At 40.4% G+C, this 20,736-nt stretch overlaps 1 protein-coding gene across 10 annotated transcripts in view; it reads left to right on the forward strand.

Annotated features, from left to right (window-relative positions):
• Window positions 1–401: 401 nt before the first annotated feature.
• The window catches only part of ABI1 (abl interactor 1), a 116,080-nt gene continuing 95,745 nt past the window's right edge, over window positions 402–20,736 (forward strand). For 2 of the 10 annotated variants that reach the window (XM_006746005.3, XM_081820762.1), the window contains exon 1: window positions 419–1,218. In XM_006746005.3, the coding sequence (XP_006746068.1) occupies window positions 1,102–1,218 (117 nt within the window). In that variant the 5' untranslated portion in view covers window positions 419–1,101. Of the gene's footprint in view, window positions 1,219–20,736 lie in introns of all 10 variants that reach the window. The other 8 variants (XM_081820759.1, XM_031042158.2, XM_006746002.3 and 5 more) reach the window with 8 other exon arrangements.

Below are 20,736 nucleotides of genomic sequence, written 5' to 3' on the forward strand. Positions count from 1 at the left end.
TGGGTCATGTTATTATCCCTATAGTTATTGTGATTTGAAATGACTTAGTGGAGAGATGAAATATGGATTTTTAAATGATTTTTAAATTAGTTTGCTTTTTGGCCATTGGACACCACTATTCATAGCTCATTATTTCAAAAGCATTTAATGTTCTTGTTGAAACGAAAATCTTGAGATATAGGGCCTTTTACACTGTTACAAAGCAGTTGATAAAAAAAGACAACAAAATGATTTTCTGTAATCTAGATAATGCGTACCTAACTTCAAAAGTGTAGGGAGATATTTGCAAAGAAGAGACAAAGAAAAAGCGATTAGGATGGGATAACACTGAAATTATGTGTATTTATTTTTAAATTGTGAGTCTTTACAGGTACAGAGTATCCTTGTTCAACTCATACCCCCAGTGTGTAGTACATTGCTTGGTACAGAGCTGTCAATGATAAATGTTTGCTAAATTTTAAATGAAAAATTGAGGGTGGAGGAAGTTTAGAAAGTAAAGCCTGAGTCGCGTTATGTCTGAGAAGAGGAAGTAAAGATTTGGATCTCTTCATATTCTAGCCCTTCTTAATCCCGTATCAGAATTGGTATCTCTTATTCACTGACATTTCCTAATCAAGCAAATTCTGCCAATTTTCACAGCCTTCTCGGGGAAAGGATTTTATTCTCTAGAGTCACCCTGTGGCGCCACCTGCCGGAGATGTCGGGTAACTTCGCACTTAAGCTTCCTCCCTGGGCTGTCCTTTACGCTCCTCCCCGTTCTTTTTCGGAGGCTCCCCTAAACGCATGCGCTTTCGATGGGTCGCGTAGACCGCGAGAGACTACAATTCCCAGAAGACCATGCAAAGAAAAAAAATCCCGTGGTGGCGGGGAGGAGGAGGGAAAACGTGAGGGCTCGCGAGAGAACGGGATTGAGGCGGCTGCGCGAAGTGAGCGGAGCGGGGTGGAGAGAGTGAGGAGGAAGAGGAGGAGGTGCCGTCCCACAATACCAGGCGGGAGGGCGGTAGGCGGTTTGTATCCGGGCTGTGAGGTGCTCGGCTCCTCGGCGGACCTTGCTGCCTCTGTCTCTTTAACGCGAGAGGAAGCGATGCAGAGGGGTGGAAAATGGCAGAGCTGCAGATGTTACTAGAGGAGGAGATCCCGTCTGGCAAGAGGGCGCTGATAGAGAGTTACCAGAATCTGACCCGGGTGGCGGACTACTGTGAAAACAACTACATACAGGTGAGGAGCGCGGGCGGGCGCGCGCGCGGGCGGGCGGGCGGGCGCTGGCCGGCCGGGCCGAGGATCCACAGCCTGCCGCCCGAGTGACCAGCCCACTGGGCGGGGTGGGGAACTGCCCTAACCTCAGCGGCTGCCTCAGCCCCAACCCCAACCCCCAGCCGGGGAGAGCAAGTGGCCGGGCTGAGGGAGTCGGGCTGCGATGCAGGAAGTGGCTGTGGTGGTTGAAACCGATAGAAGGGGAGAGAGAAAATGGGCGAGGGAACCCAGAGCTCGCCGCCGCCGCAGCCCGGCGCCCCCCTGCTGTCCGCCTCCCTTCGGGCTGGGCCCCCCGGGTCGCGCGCTGCCCTCGGCAGCCTTCCATTCGCTGGACTCCTGTGTGGGAGAGCCGGCTGCCCCTCCGTCCCGAGAGGGGTCTAGGACGGGGAGAGGAAAGGGCAGGGACGAGGCGCGGGGAGGAGCGGCAGAAGGGAGAGGAAAAGCGGGGTGTGTGTCGGGGGAGGGCGGGGTGTGTGTCGGGGGAGGGCGGGGTGGGGGCGATTATGTCAGTTCAACCCAGAGGGTGTGTCTTTTATTTATTTATTTTTTAAAAAATTTGTCATGAGTCACATTACACAGACCTCCCCGAGGAGAGGAGGAAGCGGGTGGGGAGTGAGGGAGGGCGTATAAGAGAAGTTAATCTCAAAATTCCTTTAATTGAAGGTTTGTAAATTTGCCTGGTTGTCCGTTTTCAAGTCGGGTTTTTTCCCCTCTCATCATTTTCACTTCCGCCCCACCATAATGTATTCTAGAGCTTGTTAGGACTGTCGTTATTATAAAACGTAAATTATTCTTAACTACTTGGAAAAATGTCTTACTCTCTCTTCCCCAAAAGTTCTTGAACTGTTGGCTTTATAAGTAACTTAAAATAGAACGGTTGTAACCGCCGGTTGCTTATTTTCTGAGGTTTTTCTCTTTCCGACCTAAGTAAATGCATAGAATATGAATCCAGATAGATTATCGAACATATTTAGTCCTAGGACCATAAAATTAAATGTTGTTGTAAATTTATTAGGGCATTCTTGAGCCCTTATTTATGACAGATTCTCGTTTGTTTTTATTTTAATGATTGAAAGTGATTTATGTTTTGGTAGTTTGGTTTGTAGATCTTTAACTGGGTAAACCAACAGTTTGCTACAGAAGCAAATAAAGAGCAGAGAGTCCTTTGTAATAATATAATGGCATCAAAAATTCTCTTGTTAGGATAAGACATAACCCAAACGTGCTTTGAAAGAATCGGGTTATTGCGATACAGAACTTAAGTATTTATAGAAATGCGTCCCATCTGATTATCATTTTTAAGAACCAGTAGTTTTCTGTGTTGGCAAATGCTTTTATTTTTAGAAGGAGATACTGTTTTCAGAATATTTTGAATATTTCTCAATTTCCATATTAGTAACATTCTATCTTCAGTATCAGCAGTAGGAATTTATCTCATAAACTTCTTCAAGCTTTTACTTTAGTAGGAGTTCTGATAAACTTGTTGAATGCCCACCACGGTCTACTGTATTACTTGTTTTTGCAAACTTTGTAGTTAGCCTTTTAAAAAAATATTCTAAAATTTATAGGAACGTGAATATAGTTTTCAAAGAGAGAAGTGGTCTTGTAGTTTTGATATTAACACATACAACGTGTATTCAACCTAACACGAAAAAGCCTTAAAATTGAGGTGAATCTCAATTTGCTGAAGGTTTTGAAGATTTTGAAAGTCAGAGTGAAAGCACAGGAAGTTAATTTGCCCCCAATCCAGAAAAGTCATTTCTTTGTAGAAGTCAGTAGATGAGTACTTCATAAAAGGGTGGCTTCTTTTGTTTTGCGTGTTGGGAAATCTGACAAATGTATGGTGTGGTAACTGCTATGTGTTGGCAAATGCAAACGTGTTTTAACTTGTCTGTTGACTACTTTTTTTCCAGGTAGTTGTGTGCTGTAAGGTTTTCATTTTTTTCCTCCCTGACCTTGTTTCTCTTCTCTTGCCACTATCATGTAGCTCTGAAGCACTTTTAAACTTTATTGGTAATATTCCTAGTTAAGAGAAATCATGGTATTTCTCTTGTAGTCTCTCTTAAACATGTTAGTACCATGGTGCCATAGCCATTGCCAGTGGCCCCAAATTGTTTTTGGTTGTTGTAAACTTGACACCAGTGAGGTATTCTGATTTTCCTGTGGTGGTGGTGGTGGTGGTGGGGGGGGCGTGGGAGATGAAATTCACACAATGTTTATTTTAGTAGCTTTGAAACCTTGGGCAGCATGATGCAGGCTACTAACTGCTTTCCTGAGATGCTCAGGTGGGGTCAGGCTCAGAAAGGCTCAGAGATGATGGAGACTGTGGAGGTTAATACAGTAGCTGTCTTTGTGGCATGCTGTGCTGCTAACTTTGGTGCTGTGAATAGGAAACAAATAGTGCTAGAAATATCCATTTAGATGTCTTTTGAGATCTTTCTATATCCTTTCTGTGACCCTGATTGGGTTATAACCAACTTCCTACATAAACATACAACCTCTCAGGGAAAATATGCAGTCACTTGTGTTTTGAGAATTTTTTATACTCAAGATGAGTTAATTTATTGCCTGGGTGATTTTTATCCTGAGTTCAATTTTTGTTTTGTTTTCCTACAGTTCAGTTCAGGTGAGTTGTTTAGCAGACAAGTTCTTTTGGCTGTAGTGCAGTTGAGCCTAGAGCATGTTCTTAGCTCGTCAGGTCCTGTTGACTTTAATTATTAAATTGTTTTATTAATAGCAAAACTTCTCAAAAGAGTCTATTATTGTAAAAAGGATGGGGCTTTTGAAATTGCTATGGGGAAATAATATTCAAAATATAAAATATTTTTTATAAAGACATGAGGAATAATCTTTGCCTTTTTCTGTCTTTAGTTTGAGTTTTTCTGGTGGGTTATGTCAAGGACAGTACTCCTCAACTTGCACACACTCTTCTGGCCAGTTCTCTTTGCTCTACTTTAGGGTCTGTATTGCCTTTGTCATGGGAACTGTCTTGGGGAATAAGAAGGTAAGCTAAGTGTAAAGGAGTAGAAACTGCCTAAGAAAAGTTTCTCAGCATGCAGATTGCTAGATTGGGGAAAGACATACAAGTCTTCCATACAACTTAACTTGTTAATTTAATTTTTCTGCCTCGCATTCCCCCAACCAGAGCTATATTTGGGTTAACAAGTGTATTCCTTTTTTTAAAATCTGGGACTTTTTTTTTTTTTAAGATTTTATTTATTTATTTATTTGTCAGAGAGAGAGAGAGAGATCACAAGCAGGGGGAGCAGCAGAGGGAGAAGCAGGCTCCCGCTGAGCAAGGAACCCCATGCGGGACTCCATCACAGGACCCTGGGATCATGACTGAGCTGAAGGCAGACGCTTAATGACTGAGCCACCCAGGCGACCCTAACAAGTATATTCTAAAGTCTGGGAGTATGAAGGGGATATCATCAGTGAGCTACTTAGTTTACCTTGTTTTTCTTTTTCCATGATGTTAGCTTATGCTCATTGCTCATTATGCACATTTGATCTTGGAAGGCAGGTAATTTTTGAGAAGGAATACTTTGGAGTACGTAAAAGCTAATGTTTGTGATACTGTACAATGTATGCCAGTTATAAATAATGTCAATTATTACAGTAATTCTATGATTTTCTTTTTTTTAACAGATGATCAGTCTGCAGTTAAGAGGCATCAAGTGCCTAGCCTAAAATTCCGTATCTTGTATTAGACAGTGTCTGGATTCAAACCCAGATTTTCTGATTCCATATCCTCCGTTCCTTTTTTTTTTTAAAGATTTTATTTATTTATTTGACAGAGAGAGACACAGCGAGAGAGGGAACACAAGCAGGGGGAGTGGGAGAGGGAGAAGCAGGCTTCCCGCAGAGCAGGGAGCCCGATGTGGGGCTTGATCCCAGGACCCTGGGACCATGACCTGAGCCAAAGGCAGACGCTTAACGACTGAGCCACCCAGGCGCCCCTCCTCAGTTCCTTTTAATGAATACTGACTGGGGTATTTACCTCAGCATAGAGGATAAAAAGCTGGTGTGAAGAGGGTACTATAATCGCTTCTATTTATTGAGTACCTACTCTGTCATAGTCTTTGCTGATTGATTTGTATTATCTTTAATCCTTACAAAAACTCTCCATGATAGGCAGTATTCTCACAGATGAGGAAATTAGAAGTCAGAAAAGTTAAATGAATTTTGTTTGATTATACAGTTAGTAATTGGCAGTCAGGGTTTCTCCCTAACTCTGAGAGGCTCCAGAGGCTACAGTCTTACCATATCACACTGTCTCCAGACTCGAATGAGTCTAGAGCTCAAGAGACTAATTCAGAAGTGTCATGGGAGAGACGCCTGGGTGGCTCAGTCGTTAAGCGTCTGCCTTCAGCTCGGGTCATGATCCCGGGGTCCTGGGATCGAGTCCTGCATCGGGCTCCTTGCTCAGCGGGAAGCCTGCTTCTCCCTCTCTCACTACCCCTGCTTGTGTTCCTGCTCTCTATCACTCTGTCAAATAAATAAATAAAATCTTAAAAAAAAAAAAAAAAGTCATGGGATAAATAGACTCTTGTTGGGCAAGTCTAGGAACCCAGCAACTATTTTATCATTGTTTCTTCTGAGTTCCAAGTTGGAAATATAAGAACAGGTATGTTTGTAATTTGGGGGCTTGCCTTCATCACCAAAGTGCTGAATTATAGGGATCAGTCTAGTTTTTCATTGAGCTTAGTGGATCCTTTTCCTTTCTATGCATCCTTGTCTGTTTTTTAAATTCTGATTCAGCTTTGCAATTGTGATAAAATTTGTAGAATAGTTAGTGGAAGTTAACAGGGGCGTCTGGGTGGTTCTGTCGATTAAGCTTCTGCCTTTGGGACAGGTCATGATCTCCTGGTCCTGAGATTGAACCCTGTATTGGGCTCCCTGCTCAGCGGGAAGTCTACTGCTCCCTCTCTCTGCCCCTCCACCTGCTTGTGTTTGCGCTCTCTCTCTCAAATAAATAAATAAAATCTTTAAACAAAATTAGTAGAAGTTAACAAAAAAGTCTTGAAATAATATGGTTACTTCTGATTTCCACACGAATTAGGTTCAGGTAAAGACAGTCAAAATGATTAAGGAGATTAGGATGGATTGGAAATGGTGTAATTCTTAGAATTGCACTTTGCATTTTGAGTACAGCAGGGGCTTGTGAAATTAGAGATCTAGGTTGGAAATCTAAATGAATTAAATAGGCTTTTAGTAATGTACAGTGTGGTGACTAGAGTTAATACTGAATTGTGCATTTGAAAGTTGCTAAGAGAATGGATCTTAAAAATTTTCACCATAGGAAAGAAAAAAAGTTACAACTGTGTGGTGATGGATGTTAACTAGATTTATTGTGGTGATCATTTTGCAGTATATACACATAATGAATGATGTACATGTGAAACTAAAGTTACGACAATTATATTTAAAGTAAATACAGGGCTTTTTAAAAAATATTTTATTTGAGAGAGACTGAGTGAGAGAGTATGAGTGGGAGAAGGGGTAGAGGCAGAAAGAGAAGCAGACACCCCCTTGAGCAGGGAGCCCCATGTGGGGCTTGATCCCAGGACCCCGACATCACGACCCAAGCCAAAGGCAGATGCTTAACCAACTGAGCCATGTGCCCCAGGACTTTATTTTTAAATTTTATTTATTTTTTTCAAAACAGGGCTTTAGGTAATTTTATGGCAGATCCTCAGTTAGTTGTTAGTTGATCTATACCATGTCACAACATGTTTGTTTATTTTTTATTTTTATTTTTTTAAAGATTTTATTTATTTGACAGAGACACAGAGAGAGAGGGAACACAAACAGGGGGAGTGGGAGAGGGAGAAGCAGGCTCCCCGCAGAGCAGGGAGCCCGATGCGGGGCTTGATCCCAGAGCCCTGGGATCATGACCTGAGCCGAAGGCAGACGCTTAACGACTGAGCCACCCAGGCGCCCCCACAACATGTTTATTAATGTTGCAGTGAAGCAGATAGGATCTGACCTTGCATATTAGGTCTTACAAAAGTCCGTTCGTAAGGATAGAATATTATATCAATTCTTAATAATAATACTCTCAAGAATACGGATTATTTTTTAGGGCTGTATGTCATTTGAAAGTTTGTATTAAAACTAATGTCCTGGAGTGCCTGGGTGGCTCAGTCAGTTAAGCATCTGACTCTTGGTTTCCACTCAGGTCATGATCTCAGGGTGGTGAGATGAAGCCCTGTGTTGGGCTCTGTGCTCAGTGTGAAATCTGCTTGAAATTCTCTCTCCCTCCTCTAACCCTCCCCAATCAAAATAAATAAAATCTTTTTTTTTTTTTTTAGAGAGTTTATTTATTGGGGCACCTGGGTGGCTCAGTCATTAAGTGTCTGCCTTCGGCTCGGGTCATGATCCCAGGGTCCTGGGATCGAGCCCCGCATCGGGCTCCCTGCTCCGCGGGAAGCCTGCTTCTCCCTCTCCCACTCCCCCAGCTTGTGTTCCCTCTCTTGCTGTGATTCTCCCTGTCAAATAAATAAAATCTTTAAAAAAAAAAAAGATTTTATTTATTTATTTGACGGAGAGAGAGAGACAGTGAGAGAGAGAACACAGTAGGGGAAGTGGGAGAGGGAGAATGAGGGTCCCCCCTGAGTAAGGAGCCTGATGCGGGGCTCAGTTCCAGGACCCTGAGATCACAACCCTAGCCGAAGGCAGATGCTTAACGACTGAGCCGCCCAGGTGCCCCAAAATAAATAAAATATTAAAAACAATAAATAAAATTAATGTCCTCTCCTTTTTCCTTTTGTAACTTTAATACTAATAAGAACTTTACCTGTGGTGCTTTGATCTAGTCCTGATCTGTTTAGATCCTGAGTTTTAGCATGCTTGTGTCTTTTGGACATCCTGGTCCCTCAGGATGATGACACTTTTTAATTCCTTCTGTGTGCTTCTGCTTCCTCCATTTGGTTCTGAGAGCTGAAGAATGCTAATACTTCTTGTAGTGGAAGAAAGGTATTTGAACAAATGGCGGTCTGATCTGTGGTTGTGGTTGGAATAACCCTACCATTTCCAATCCATCCTAATCTCAGTTATTTAGAATAACTCTTTTTATCTATCTTGAGTGAAATTTGTCCTAGGAATTACATCTGTGAGTTAACAGACAGAAATATATTAGCCAGAAAGAAAGAGCACTAACATTGGGAGAAGAGGTTGAATCAAACATTAGATTATGTAGATGTAATTCCATAAAAATTCCATGTTGGTATGAAAAGTAAGTTTAAAGTAATAGTTAAATGCTAATTTAGGGTCATTAAAAAAGTCTGAAGAGTGCCTGGCTGGCTCAGTCAGTCTGAAAAGCATGCGACTCTTGATCTTGCTCTTGAGCTCTGAGTTGTGGCTTTGAGCCCCATGTTGGCTGTAGAGATTACTGGGGAAAAAAAAAAGAAAAAAAACTTAAAAAAAAAAGTTTGAATTTTGGGGGAGTTGTATAGTTTTTCTAATATCTTTTTGTGTCGATTTTGATCTCCATTGAAGTGTTTGATTTTAGAAGAAATAATAGTCAAACCCCAGAACTAGAAATTTTTTAGTCCCTAATTATTTATTAAGACACTATATCAAAAAATAAGGGATTTAAAAAAAATTACAGCATTAAGGGGTGCCTGGGTGGTTTAATCGGTAAGCGGCCAACTCTTGATCTCAGCTCAAGTCTTGATCTCAGGGTCATGAGTTTCCAGCCCTGGGTTGGAGCCCAGCATGGAGTCTACTTTAAAAAAAAAAAAATTACAGCATTGAGAAGATAAAACATTTGGAAAATAGTAATTATTGGATTTTATTTTTATTTATTTAAAGTTTTTTTTTTTTTTAAAGATTTTATTTATTTGAGAGAAAGAGAGAGAGATAGTGAACATGAACAGGGGGAAGAGGAAGGAGCCCGATGCTGTACTTAATCCCAGGACTCTGGGATCATGACCTGAGCTGAAGGCAAATGCTTAACCGACTCAACCACCCAGGCATCCCTGGATTTCATTTCATTTCATTGAGAGCAAGAGAGAGTGAGAGAGAGCATGAGCTGGGGGAGAGGCAGATGGAGAGGGAAAGACAGACTCCCCGCTGAGCAGGGAGCCCGATGTGGGGCTCCATCTCAGGACCCTGGGATCATGACTTGAGCTGAAGGCAGAAGCTTAACCAACCGAGCCACCCAGGAACCCCTGGATTTCATTTTTATTTAATTTAATTTTATTTATTTTTTAAAAGATTATATTTATTTATTTGACAGAGGGAGAGAGACAGCGAGAGAGGGAACACAAGCTGGGGGAGCGGGAGGGGGAGAAGCAGGCTTCCCGCGGAGCAGGGAGCCTGATGCGGGGCTCGATCCTAGGACCCTGGGACCATGACCTGAGCCAAAGGCAGACGCTTAACCAGCTGAGCCACCCAGGTGCCCCTGGATTTCATTTTTAAAGGAAATAGCTGATCTGATCATTTTAACAGTAAACATTAATTCCTTAGAAAGGAGACTTGAAATTTTCTATTCAAGTTTTTTAGTGTTACCACTCTGTGTCAACTGAAATAAGTACAGTCAACTTTGGATCTACTAATTTTCTCTATTTACAAAATGAAGTTTTCTTAGAAATAGTTTGTAGTAAATTGAAGTTTGTGAAGAAAATCTGAAAGCAAAATAAAACATCCTTAGAAAGATAATATGTATTTGTTATCAAACAGATTCTAATTTTTTTTTAAAGATTTTATTTATTTATTTGACAGAGAGAGAGAGAGAGCAGGAACACAAGCAGGGGGAGTGGGAGAGGGAGAAGCAGGCTTCCTGCAGAGCAGGGAGGCCGATGCGGGGCTTGATCCCAGGACCCTGGGATCATGACCTGAGCCGAAGGCAGATGCTTAACGACTGAGCCACCCGGCCGCCCCAAATAGATTCTAATTTTGATATGTGTCTGAGCTTTAGCAACTTCAAATGTTGGCAGAATTGTGATTTATGTTGATTAAGGAATATTGGTAGGATTATTTCAAATATAACAATGTATAAAGAAACTAATTTTAAATCTTATTTTACCAATAATTAACACAATAATTAAAAAGTTATGGAAAATTTTAAACATTCAGAAATGGAGAGAATATATAATGAAACCTCAAATGTTCATCACCCACCTTTAACAATTATTAACTCATGGTGAGTCTCCTTTTATCTATATTCCTCTTAAATCTCCCTACTATTATTAAAAAGTCTATCTTTGGGGCGCCTGGGTGGCTCAGTCGTTGGGCGTCTGCCTTCGGCTCAGGTCATGATCCCAGGGTCCTGGGATCGAGCCCTGCATTGGGCTCCCTGCTAGGCAGGAGGCCTGCTTCTCCCTCTCGCACTCCCCCTGCTTGTGTTCCCGCTCTCGCTGTCTCTCTCTGTCAAATAAATAAAATCTTTAAAAAAAAAAAAAAGCCTATTTTTTACATATCATTTTATCCATAAATATTTTAGTATATTGCACTAAAAGATAAAGGCTTATTATTAAATCCATTGCATAACTTTTATATGTAGAGAAAAAAGATAATGAATGTTACTATAATTTACTTGTGACAGAAAGTAAAGACCTCTAAAATAATTAATATATATATGTATTTACAGTTAACATATTTTTAGTTTTAAAAAAAAAATTTTATTTATTTGTCAGAGAGAGCACAGGTAGCCTGGCAGATGGAGAAGCAGGCTTTCTGCTGAGCAAGGAGCCCGTGGTGGGACTCACTCCCAGGATCCTGGGATCATGACCTGAGCTGAAGGCAGACATCTAACCAACTGAACCACCCAGGCGTCCCAACATATTTTTAACTTATAGCTAATTTTGTTAGTGATTCCTGCCACAGGTTGATTAGATATAGCTATATTATTTGGTTTGTAATGGAAGTTTTTTTTTTTTTTTGAGGATTTAATTGGCTTTATTAAGCAATTCATGAATTCGGGATCATTCCACATAGCAAGTAGAGGGGAGCTCCCAAGTGGAATTTTTTTATTGAGGTATAATTCATATAGTATAAAACCAACCATTTTAAAGTATATAGTTCAATGGTATTTAGTACATTTACAGTGTTGTGCATTCATCACCTTGATCTAGTTCCAAAACATTTTTATGACCCCTCAAAATAACCTTGTACTCATTAAGCAGTTTGTCTCTATCCCTACCCACCTAGTACCTGGCATCCACCAATTTGCTGTCTCTCTCTCTGAATTTACCTATTCTATATAGTTCATATAAGTGGAATTATACGATTGTTTCTGGCTTCTTTCCCTTCAGAGTAAGTATAATATTTTTGAGATTCATTCATTTTATAGCATTTTATAGCATGTGTTAGTACTTAGTCCCTTTTTATGACTGAGTGTATGTCATCCATTGATGGACATTTGAGTTGTTTCTATCTTTTGGCTATTGTGAATGGTATTGCTATAAATATTCATGTATGGTATTTATTTGAGTGCCTCTTTGCAGTTCTTTGGCATATATACACCTAGGAGTGGTTTATAATACTCTTGTTGTGAAATATATAACTTAAGTTTGTACTGTAGTACCATTATATTGCAGTGTAATGAGGGAATTCCAGGCATGAGCGTATACTCAGAATTTCATTGTAAGTTGATAGAAAATAAGACTTAGACCCTAATTTTTCATTTTATTTTATTTTTTATTTTTTTAAAATTTTTAAAGATTTTATTTATTTATTTGACAGAGAGAGACACAGCGAGAGAGGGAACATAAGCAGGGGGAGTGGGAGAGGGAGAAGCAGGCTCCCCGCGGAGCAGGGAGGCCGATGCGGGGCTTGATCCCAGGACCCTGGGATCATGACCTGAGCCGAAGGCAGACACTTAACAACTGAGCCACCCAGGTGCCCCTATACATGAACTATTTAGAAGGGCATGTGGCACACAGAGCAGGGAGCCAGATGCGGGACTTGATCCCAGGACCCTGGTATCATGATGCAAGCAGAAGGCAGATGCTTAATGACTGAGCCACCCAGGCGCCCCTAATTTTTCATTTTATTTATAAGCTTAATTTCCCCCCTGATTACCAAAGTAATATTAAATATGGTAATTGCACAAATTTTAAATTTTTTAGAAATATACATGGCTTAGACAGTTACAAGTTGGTGGAGCTTGTGACTCTTGATCTTGGGGTTGTGAGTTTGAGCCCCATGTTGGGTATAGAGATTACTTAAAATCTTTAAAAAAACGCTTCTGTGTACAGCCTTTAAAGAATGTGTTGAAAGTTTTTGCTGTATAGTTGGTAAACTCATATTAAGGCAGAAAATATTTGTCATAATGTATTTTATTTTATTTTTATTTATTTTTTTAAAGATTTTATTTTTTTGACAGAGAGATGCACAGCGAGAGGGGAACACAAGCAGGGGGAGTGGGAGAGGGAGAAGCTGCTCGCCTGATGTGGGGCTTGATCCCAGGACCCTGGGATCAGGACTTGAGCCGAAGGGAGATGCTTAACGATGGAGCCACCCAGGTGCCCGCCCCCCCTTTTTATAATATATTTTAAAAACTAAAAACATTCTGAAACTTGTGTGAGATTATCTAATTATTAAATCAAATGTGAATTCTTATTCAGAGCTTAAATGAAGCATAGTATGCAAGATGTGCATCTGGATATTCTCAGCTGCTTTTAATTAGAGCAAATTTTCTTTATCTCCTTGAAACTTAAAGGGAACAAAAATACTGTGCTAATGACAATGTATATTGAAAAAAATTCAATTTACCTTTAAGTCACATGTTTCCTGAATGCTTTTTATTTAATTCCTAGTAGTAATTTCTACATGCTGTGATAAAATTGCATTTTTTTTTTTTTAAAGATTTTATTTATTTGACAAGAGACAAAGCGAGAGAGGGAACACAAGCAGGGGGAGTGGGAGAGGGAGAAGCAGGCTTCCCACCGAGCAGGGAGCCCGATGTGGGGCTCGATCCCAGCACCCTGGGATCATGACCTGAGCCGAAGGCAGATGCTTAACTGACTGAGCCACCCAGGTGCCCCTAAAATTTTTTTTTTAAGTAATCTCTGCACCCAGCCTGAGGCTTGAACTCACAACACTGAGATCAAGAATCTTACTGAGCCAGCCAGGTGCCCCAAACATGGTGCTTTTTGAGAACCCTTTCTATTTGTGCCATGGGGAATTAATGTCTTCCAGAAAGGTAAACATGGAAATGTATATAATGTGTCATGTGGAAAAAGATACTTGTTGGTTCAAATATTAGCAACCTAAGACAATAACAAATACATATTTAAAAAAGTTGTGTACTGGAAAGGGTTTATGAGTGCCATTTTATTTTTTATTTTTTTTTAAAGATTTAGTTATTTTAGAGAGAGCATGATGGGGGGAGGCAGAAGGAGAGGGGGAGAGAGAGAATCAGACTCCCTGCTGAGTGCAGAGCTGATGAGGGGCTCCATCTCATGACCCCGAGATCATGATATGGGGCACTCACAGGGGCACTCAGGTGCTCCTGTGACAGGCGCCCCTGCATTCACTCTTTAACCTGTTCTGTTTTGTCTGTCATCGTCACTGCTGCACTGAAATTGTGTTCAGTAATCTACATGCTGCAAAATTCATTGAATTCTGCTTAGTTCTCTTTTTTTAATGGTAGATATTTTTTAAAGATTTATTTATTTATTTTAGAGAGGGAGAGAGCATGTGTGTGCCCGAGTGGGAGGGACAGAGGGAGAGAGAGTCCCAAGCCTAGTGTGGGGCTTGATCTCAGTGACCCTGAGATCATGACTTGAGCTGAAACTAAGAGTTGCATACTCAACCGACTACTGAGCCACCCAGATGTGCACCGCCCTGTTTAGTTCTCATTTTGCTTGTCTTCTCAGCATCATTTCACACAATTGATTATTTCCCTTTTCGGAAAAGCTGATCCTTTGGCTTTTGTGATGGCATTCTTTCCTACTTTCCCTGTTACTTTCTAGCCCCTTGTTCTCCTTTACTTTTAAATATTTTTTTTTTAATTTAACTTTACTATTTTTTAAGGTACTAGGTGTTCCTTTTTTTTTTTTTTGGAGTGTAGTTAATACATGATGTTAAATTAGTTTCAGATGTTCAGGGTGGTGATTCCAGAGAAGTCTCTACATTATGCTATGCTCACTACAGTGTAGTTACCATCCGTTACCATACAATGCTATTCCAGTATCATTGACTATCTTCCCTATTTGTACCTTTTACCCTGTGACTTATTCATTCCATAACTTGAAGACTATAGCTCCCACTCCCCTTCACTTATTTTATCCAACTCCCCACCCTACCTTTAAGTATTAAATGGCCTATGATACCTCTGCTTGTTTGAATCATAGGGGCCTCAGACCTAAGATGCTAGAAACTGAATTCATCACCTTTCCCCAGTCTCCTTTACTACTGTCCATTCACTCATTTATTAGAAACCTAGGCATCATTCTTGACTCCATTATTCCTCTTTGTCTTTGTCTTCTCCTCCCAGTTCGTCTGTAACAGGTCCTGTTGATTTGTAAGTATCTCTTCAATTGGCCTATTCCATCTGTACCATCCCAGTGTAAAGCTTAGACAACTGCTATAGCTTCTAATTGTCTTTACATCACCACATACCTTCCCCTGATCACATTCCCATTATCTATACTGTGGCTCAAGTGGTATTTTCAAAAGAGAAATCTGATCATGTCACTCCCTGCTTAAAAATCTTTCAGTAATTCCCCATAAGTATACGGTCTCACAGTAATACCTAAGAGGCCCTTTATAGCATAGCTCCTATTTTTCTAGTCTTGCTGCGTTCATCCCATTACCCTCATCTTAACCAGTTATTTTGGTCTTTCAGTTTTTGAAATTTCATTCTTTTCTGCCTTCTCAACTGTCGTTCTCTCACTAGAAAGCTTGTTTCTCAGTCTGAATATTACCATTTGTCAGGTCTTGTAATTCACAGAAAATTACTGTATGTATTTATTCTTCACTTGATAAAAATTCTTTGAGTACCTACCATGTGTCAGGTACTCTTAGGTCCCAGAGATACTATAGTAAGGCCAAGTACCTACCCTTAGGAAGTTTTCATTATAGGGATGAGGAGACAGACCATAAACACCAAAAAATAAGACTGTTTAGATAGGGAGAAGTGCTGTTTGGAAAATTAAATGGGAAAACAAAGTGATTAAAAAATGGGCAGAGGACCTGAATTGATATTTTTCTGAAGAAGTTGTGCAGATGGCCAACAGACACACGGAAAGATGCTCAACATTACTAATCATCAGGGAAGTGCAAATCAAAACCACAATGATATCACCTATACCTGTCAGAATGGTTTGAATCACAAAAGACAAGAAATAACAAATGTTGGTGAGGATGTGGAGAAAAAGGAACCCTGTGCACTCTTGGTGGGAATGTAAATTGGTACAGCCACTGTGGAAAACAGGATGTAACTTCCTCAAAAAATTAGAAATACTATATGATCCAGGGGTGCCTGGGTGGCTCAGTCGTTAAGCATCTGCCTTTGGCTCAGGTCATGATCCCAGGGTCCTGGGATCGAGCCCCGCATCGGGCTCCCTGCTCAGTGGGAAGCCTGCTTCTCCCACTCCCCCTGCTTGTGTCCCCTCTCTTGCTGTGTCTCTCTTAAATAAATAAATAAAATCTTAAAAAAAAAGTTAAAAAGAAAAATACTATATGATCCAATAATTTCACTTCTGGGTATTTACCCAAAGAAAATGAAAACACTAATTTGAAAAGATACATGCACTCCTGTGTTTATTGCAGCATTATTTACAATAGCCAAGATATGGAAGCAATCAAAATGTCCATCGATAGATGTATGGATAAGGAAGATGTGGTAGACAGAGAGACACACACACACACAGTGGAATATTATTGAGCCATGAAAAGGACGAGAATTTGCCATTTGTGATAACATGGATGAACCTAGAGGGTATAATGCTAAGTGAAATAAATCAGACCAAGAAAGACAAATACCATAGGATTTAACTCATGTGGAATCTAAAAAACAAAACAAATGAGTAAACAAAAAGTAGAATCAGACTTGTAAATACATAGAACAAAGTGATGGTTGCCAGAGGGAAGGGAGTGTGGGCAAAATGGACGAAGGGGAGTGGGAGATACAGGCTTCCAGTTATGGAATGAATAAATCATAGGAATAAAAGGCATAGCATAGGGAATATAGTTAATGATACTGTAATAGTATGGTGACAGATGGTAGCTACACTTGTGGTGAGCATAGCATAATGTATAGACTTCTCTGGAATCACTGTTGTACACCTGAAACTACTGTAACATTGTGTGTCAATTATACTAAAAATATTAAATACAACAGAGCAAATAAACCTAATATTACTCTGACCTGGTTAAAAAAAAAAAAACACACCAGAAAGATACTTAAATGGGGTGATGATACAGAAAATCTGAATTGGAAGGAGGACTTCTTTAAGGAAGTTAGGGAGTGGTACTATGTGGAGGTGACATTAGAGCTGAGACGTGGAAGGTAGATATGACATCTTCCATGTGAAGATCTGTGGAAAAGGAAAGATGGGAAAAATCTTTCTAAGGGTAATGTGGCTAGAGGATAGTTAGTGAGAGGGAAACTGGTAGGAGAAAGGTCAGAGATTGTCAGGAGCCAGATTATGTAGGGCCTTGAAGGCCTTGAAAAGTGGTTTGATTTTATTGAAGTGTGTTGGGGTATCATTAGAGTACTTGATTTACCTTTTAAAAGAATCATTCAGGCTACTGAGTGGAAAACATACTGAAGGGAAGGCAAGAGCAGAATCAACCAGCAGGGAGGGTATCCTGGTAGTCCAGGCAGGAAATGAGAATTGCTTATACTTTAGTGTGGGGTGGGGAATTAAGGGGGGAGAGCTTGGATATTTTTAAGGCAGAGCTGGACTGGACTTACTGGTGGATTGGATATGGGGTATGAAGGAAAGAAAGGAATCTAAGGATGACTTCTAGTTCAAATTTTTTTCTAAGTATATCAGTGGATGGTAGTACATGTGTGGGAGGATAATCAAGAGTACTGGTTGTTAAGTATGAGATACCAGTTAGACAACCAAATAGGCCAGATGGTCATTCTGGAGCTTAGGAAAGAGAGTTGGTGATCAATGTTTAGGAGTCATCACAGAATAGATAAGCACTGTCTCACAGAAATATAATGTGAGGCACATATGTAATTTTAAAATTTTCTAATAGCCACATTAAATAAGTGTGAAGAAACGAAATTAATTATAATGACCTAGTGCATCCAAAATAATTATTTCAATAAGCAACCAGCATAGTTAAAGGGATCTTTTACTGCTTTTTTTTTTTTTTTTGTACTAAGTATTTGGAATCTGATGTATTTTATACTTAACAGCACATCTTAGTTGGGACATGGGTAGTGAAAAACTGGGAGGATTAATGAGTGGGAAGTGCTGTGGTATGAAAGGATAGTTGGAATTGAGGTACTAGAGTAAGTAAACTGTAGAGATGGAAGTTGTGTGTTTAGAATGTGGGATTTTTGAAATCTAGATTTTTGAAATTGATGTAATTACTTGTGATCATGGGAGTTTTTGTGGTGAAGAAAAAAATGGAACAAAAATTGTTTCAGGGGGTACCTGGGTGGCTCAGTCGTTAAGCGTCTGCCTTCGGCTTGGGTCATGATCCCAGGGTCCTGGGATCAAGCCCCACATCGGGCTCCCTGCTCCGCGGGAAGCCTGCTTCTCCCTCTCCCACTCCCCCTGCTTGTGTTCCCTCTCTCGCTGTCTCTCTCTCTCTGTTGAAAAATAAATAAAATCTTTAAAAAAAAAAATTGTTTCAGTTCAGGAGGTCAAGTGAGAGGCAAGGGTTTTTGGTGGATTATCTGAGTGTATGTTGACATCCCTAAGAAAAATGATATGAATAGTGGTGAATTAGTGAGCCAGATGTTAGAGTCCCTCCAGTGTGGTGGATGTTGGTAGATGACACTTATAAGGAGGTTACTTCCTTAGAGACCTCAGTTTATACCCTGTTAAATGCTCACATAGAATCCTATAGCCTCTGTAGCACTCATTGCACCTGTTTGGCGCTTGATACCAATCTCCAAGAAAGCAGGACCAGGTTTTTCTAGTTTATTTCTGTAGCTCCACTACCTGCTCAATACCTGGCACATAAATTCTCGTAAAGTGTAAAGAAGTCTGGAAGCTTGGGGGCGCCTGGGTGGCTCAGGCGGTTAAGCGTCTGCCTTCAACTCAGGTCATGATCCCAGTGTCCTGGGATCGAGCCCCGCATCGGGCTCCCTGCTCAGCTGGAAACCTGCTTCTCCCTCTCCTACTCCCCCTGCTTGTGTTCCCTCTCTCTCTGTCTCTATGTCAAATAAATAAAATTAAAAAAAAAAAAAAAGAAGTCTGGAAGCTTGGTTCTAGTCCTCATTCCATCATGAATTAGTTTTATTGTAACCAGCATTTAACTGTCTTTTACCTTCTGTTTTGAACTAGCTTATGTCCAGTGACAATTCTTTATTTTTATTAAAAAATTTTTTTTAAAGAATTTGAGATTTTGTGCATGTATGAGTGGGAGGGAAGGGCAGATGGAGAGGGAGAAGCAGACTCCCCACTAAGCAGGAAGCCTGACGTGTGGTTGTATCCCAGAACCTGGAAATCATGACTGGAGCCGAAGGCAGACGCTCTAACCAAGCAAGCTACCCAGGCGCCCCTATTTTTATTTTTATTTTATTTTATTTTTAAAGATTTTATTTATTTATTTGAGAGAGAGAGAATGAGAGACAGAGAGCATGAGAGGGAGGAGGGTCAGAGGGAGAAGCAGACTCCCTGCCGAGCAGGGAGCCCAATGCGGGACTCGATCCAGGGACTCCAGGATCATGACCTGAGCCGAAGGCAGTCGCTTAACCAACTGAGCCACCCAGGCGCCCCAGGCGCCCCTATTTTTAAAAAAAATTCTTAAGTTTTAATTCCAGTTATTTAATACACAGTGTTATATTAGTTTCACGTGTATAGTATAGTGATTCAACAGTTCTATGCATCACCAGATACTCATGATGACAAGTACACTCCTAATCCCCAGATTGACAATTCTGATTTTTAGTAAAGTTTGTTCCTGTGTATTTGACTTCCAGCCTGACAATTCTGGTGTTTTTCATTAGTTTCTGAGTTCTTCAGTTTTCTCCAGAACAAAAAAACAAATCTCTGATTTACTTATACCTGTTCCTTCCATTGTGTTGTTAGCAGATGTTATGTTTAAATGTTTACTTTGTTATAATTAAGATATCAAAACACTGAATAAACAGATTGTTGAGGAAATGATTTAATTCCAGTTGTTATGAACTGTGATTCCTCTTAAACATTCTTTAAAAAAAATTTTTTTTTTTTTACTTTTTAAAGATTTTATTCATTTGAGAGAGAGAGAGAGACAGAGCACAAGCAGGGAGAGAGGCAGAGGGAGAGGGAGAAGCAGACTCCCCGCTGAGCCGGGAGCCTGACAGGGGGCTTGATCCAAGGAGCTGGAGATCACGACCCGTGCCGAAGGCAGACGCCCAACCATCTGAGCCACCCAGGCGCCCTCCTCTTAAACATTCTTAAAACCTTTTTGTTAAAATCAATTTTTTCCAAGTCTTACTGAACAGAGAATATGTAGGGGAGGATGTGTTAGAATGTCTTTTTCTTTATCGATCAGTTTTCTACAATATAGATCAATAATATTGAAACTTATGGTCTCAGGACTCTATACTCTTGAGTATTGAGGTCCTCAGAGAACTTTAGGTGAGTTATATCAATATTTACTGTATTAGAAATTAAGACCAAGTTTGTTTATTTATTTTTTAAAAGATTTTATTTATTTATTTGACAGAGAGACAGAGAGGGAACATAAGCAGGGGGAGCGGGAGAGGGAAAAGCAGGCAGGGAGCCCGATGTGGGGCTCGATCCCAGGATTCTGGGATCATGACCTGAGCCGAAGGCAGATGCTTAACAACTGAGCCACCCAGGTGCCCCCAAAATTAAGACCAAGTTTAAAATATTTATTAATTCAGTTAAAATAACATGTAATGGGTTTAATAATTTTAACGTAAATAATAGATTTTTTGAAAATAACCATAATTTTCCAAAACAAAAAAAATTGTTTAATAGGAAGAGTGGCATTATTTTACATGATTGCAAATCTCTTTAGTGACTAGCTAATAGCTAAATTCTCATCTGCTTCTGCATTCAATCTATTATGGTATTTTATGAAGTATATGAGAAAATCTGGCTTCATACAGTTGTGTAGTTGGAAGGAGGAGTTGGATTTGGGAGGAGTATTTTTTGCGTGTAATTGTGGATAATTTTTGTGGGTTGTTTTTTTATTAAAGATTTTTTTAAATTTTATTTTATTTATTTGAGAGAGAGAGAATGAGAGAGAGCACATGAGAGTGGGGAGGGCCAGAGGGAGAAGCAGACTCCCTGCCGAGCAGGGAGCCCGATGCGGGACTCGATCCAGGGACTCCAGGATCATGACCTGAGCCGAAGGCAGTCGCTTAACCAACTGAGCCACCCAGGC

Source organism: Leptonychotes weddellii, chromosome 5, assembly GCF_054177405.1.
Source record: "Leptonychotes weddellii isolate Sample4059 chromosome 5, ASM5417740v2, whole genome shotgun sequence".
Classification (NCBI taxonomy): domain Eukaryota; kingdom Metazoa; phylum Chordata; class Mammalia; order Carnivora; family Phocidae; genus Leptonychotes; species Leptonychotes weddellii.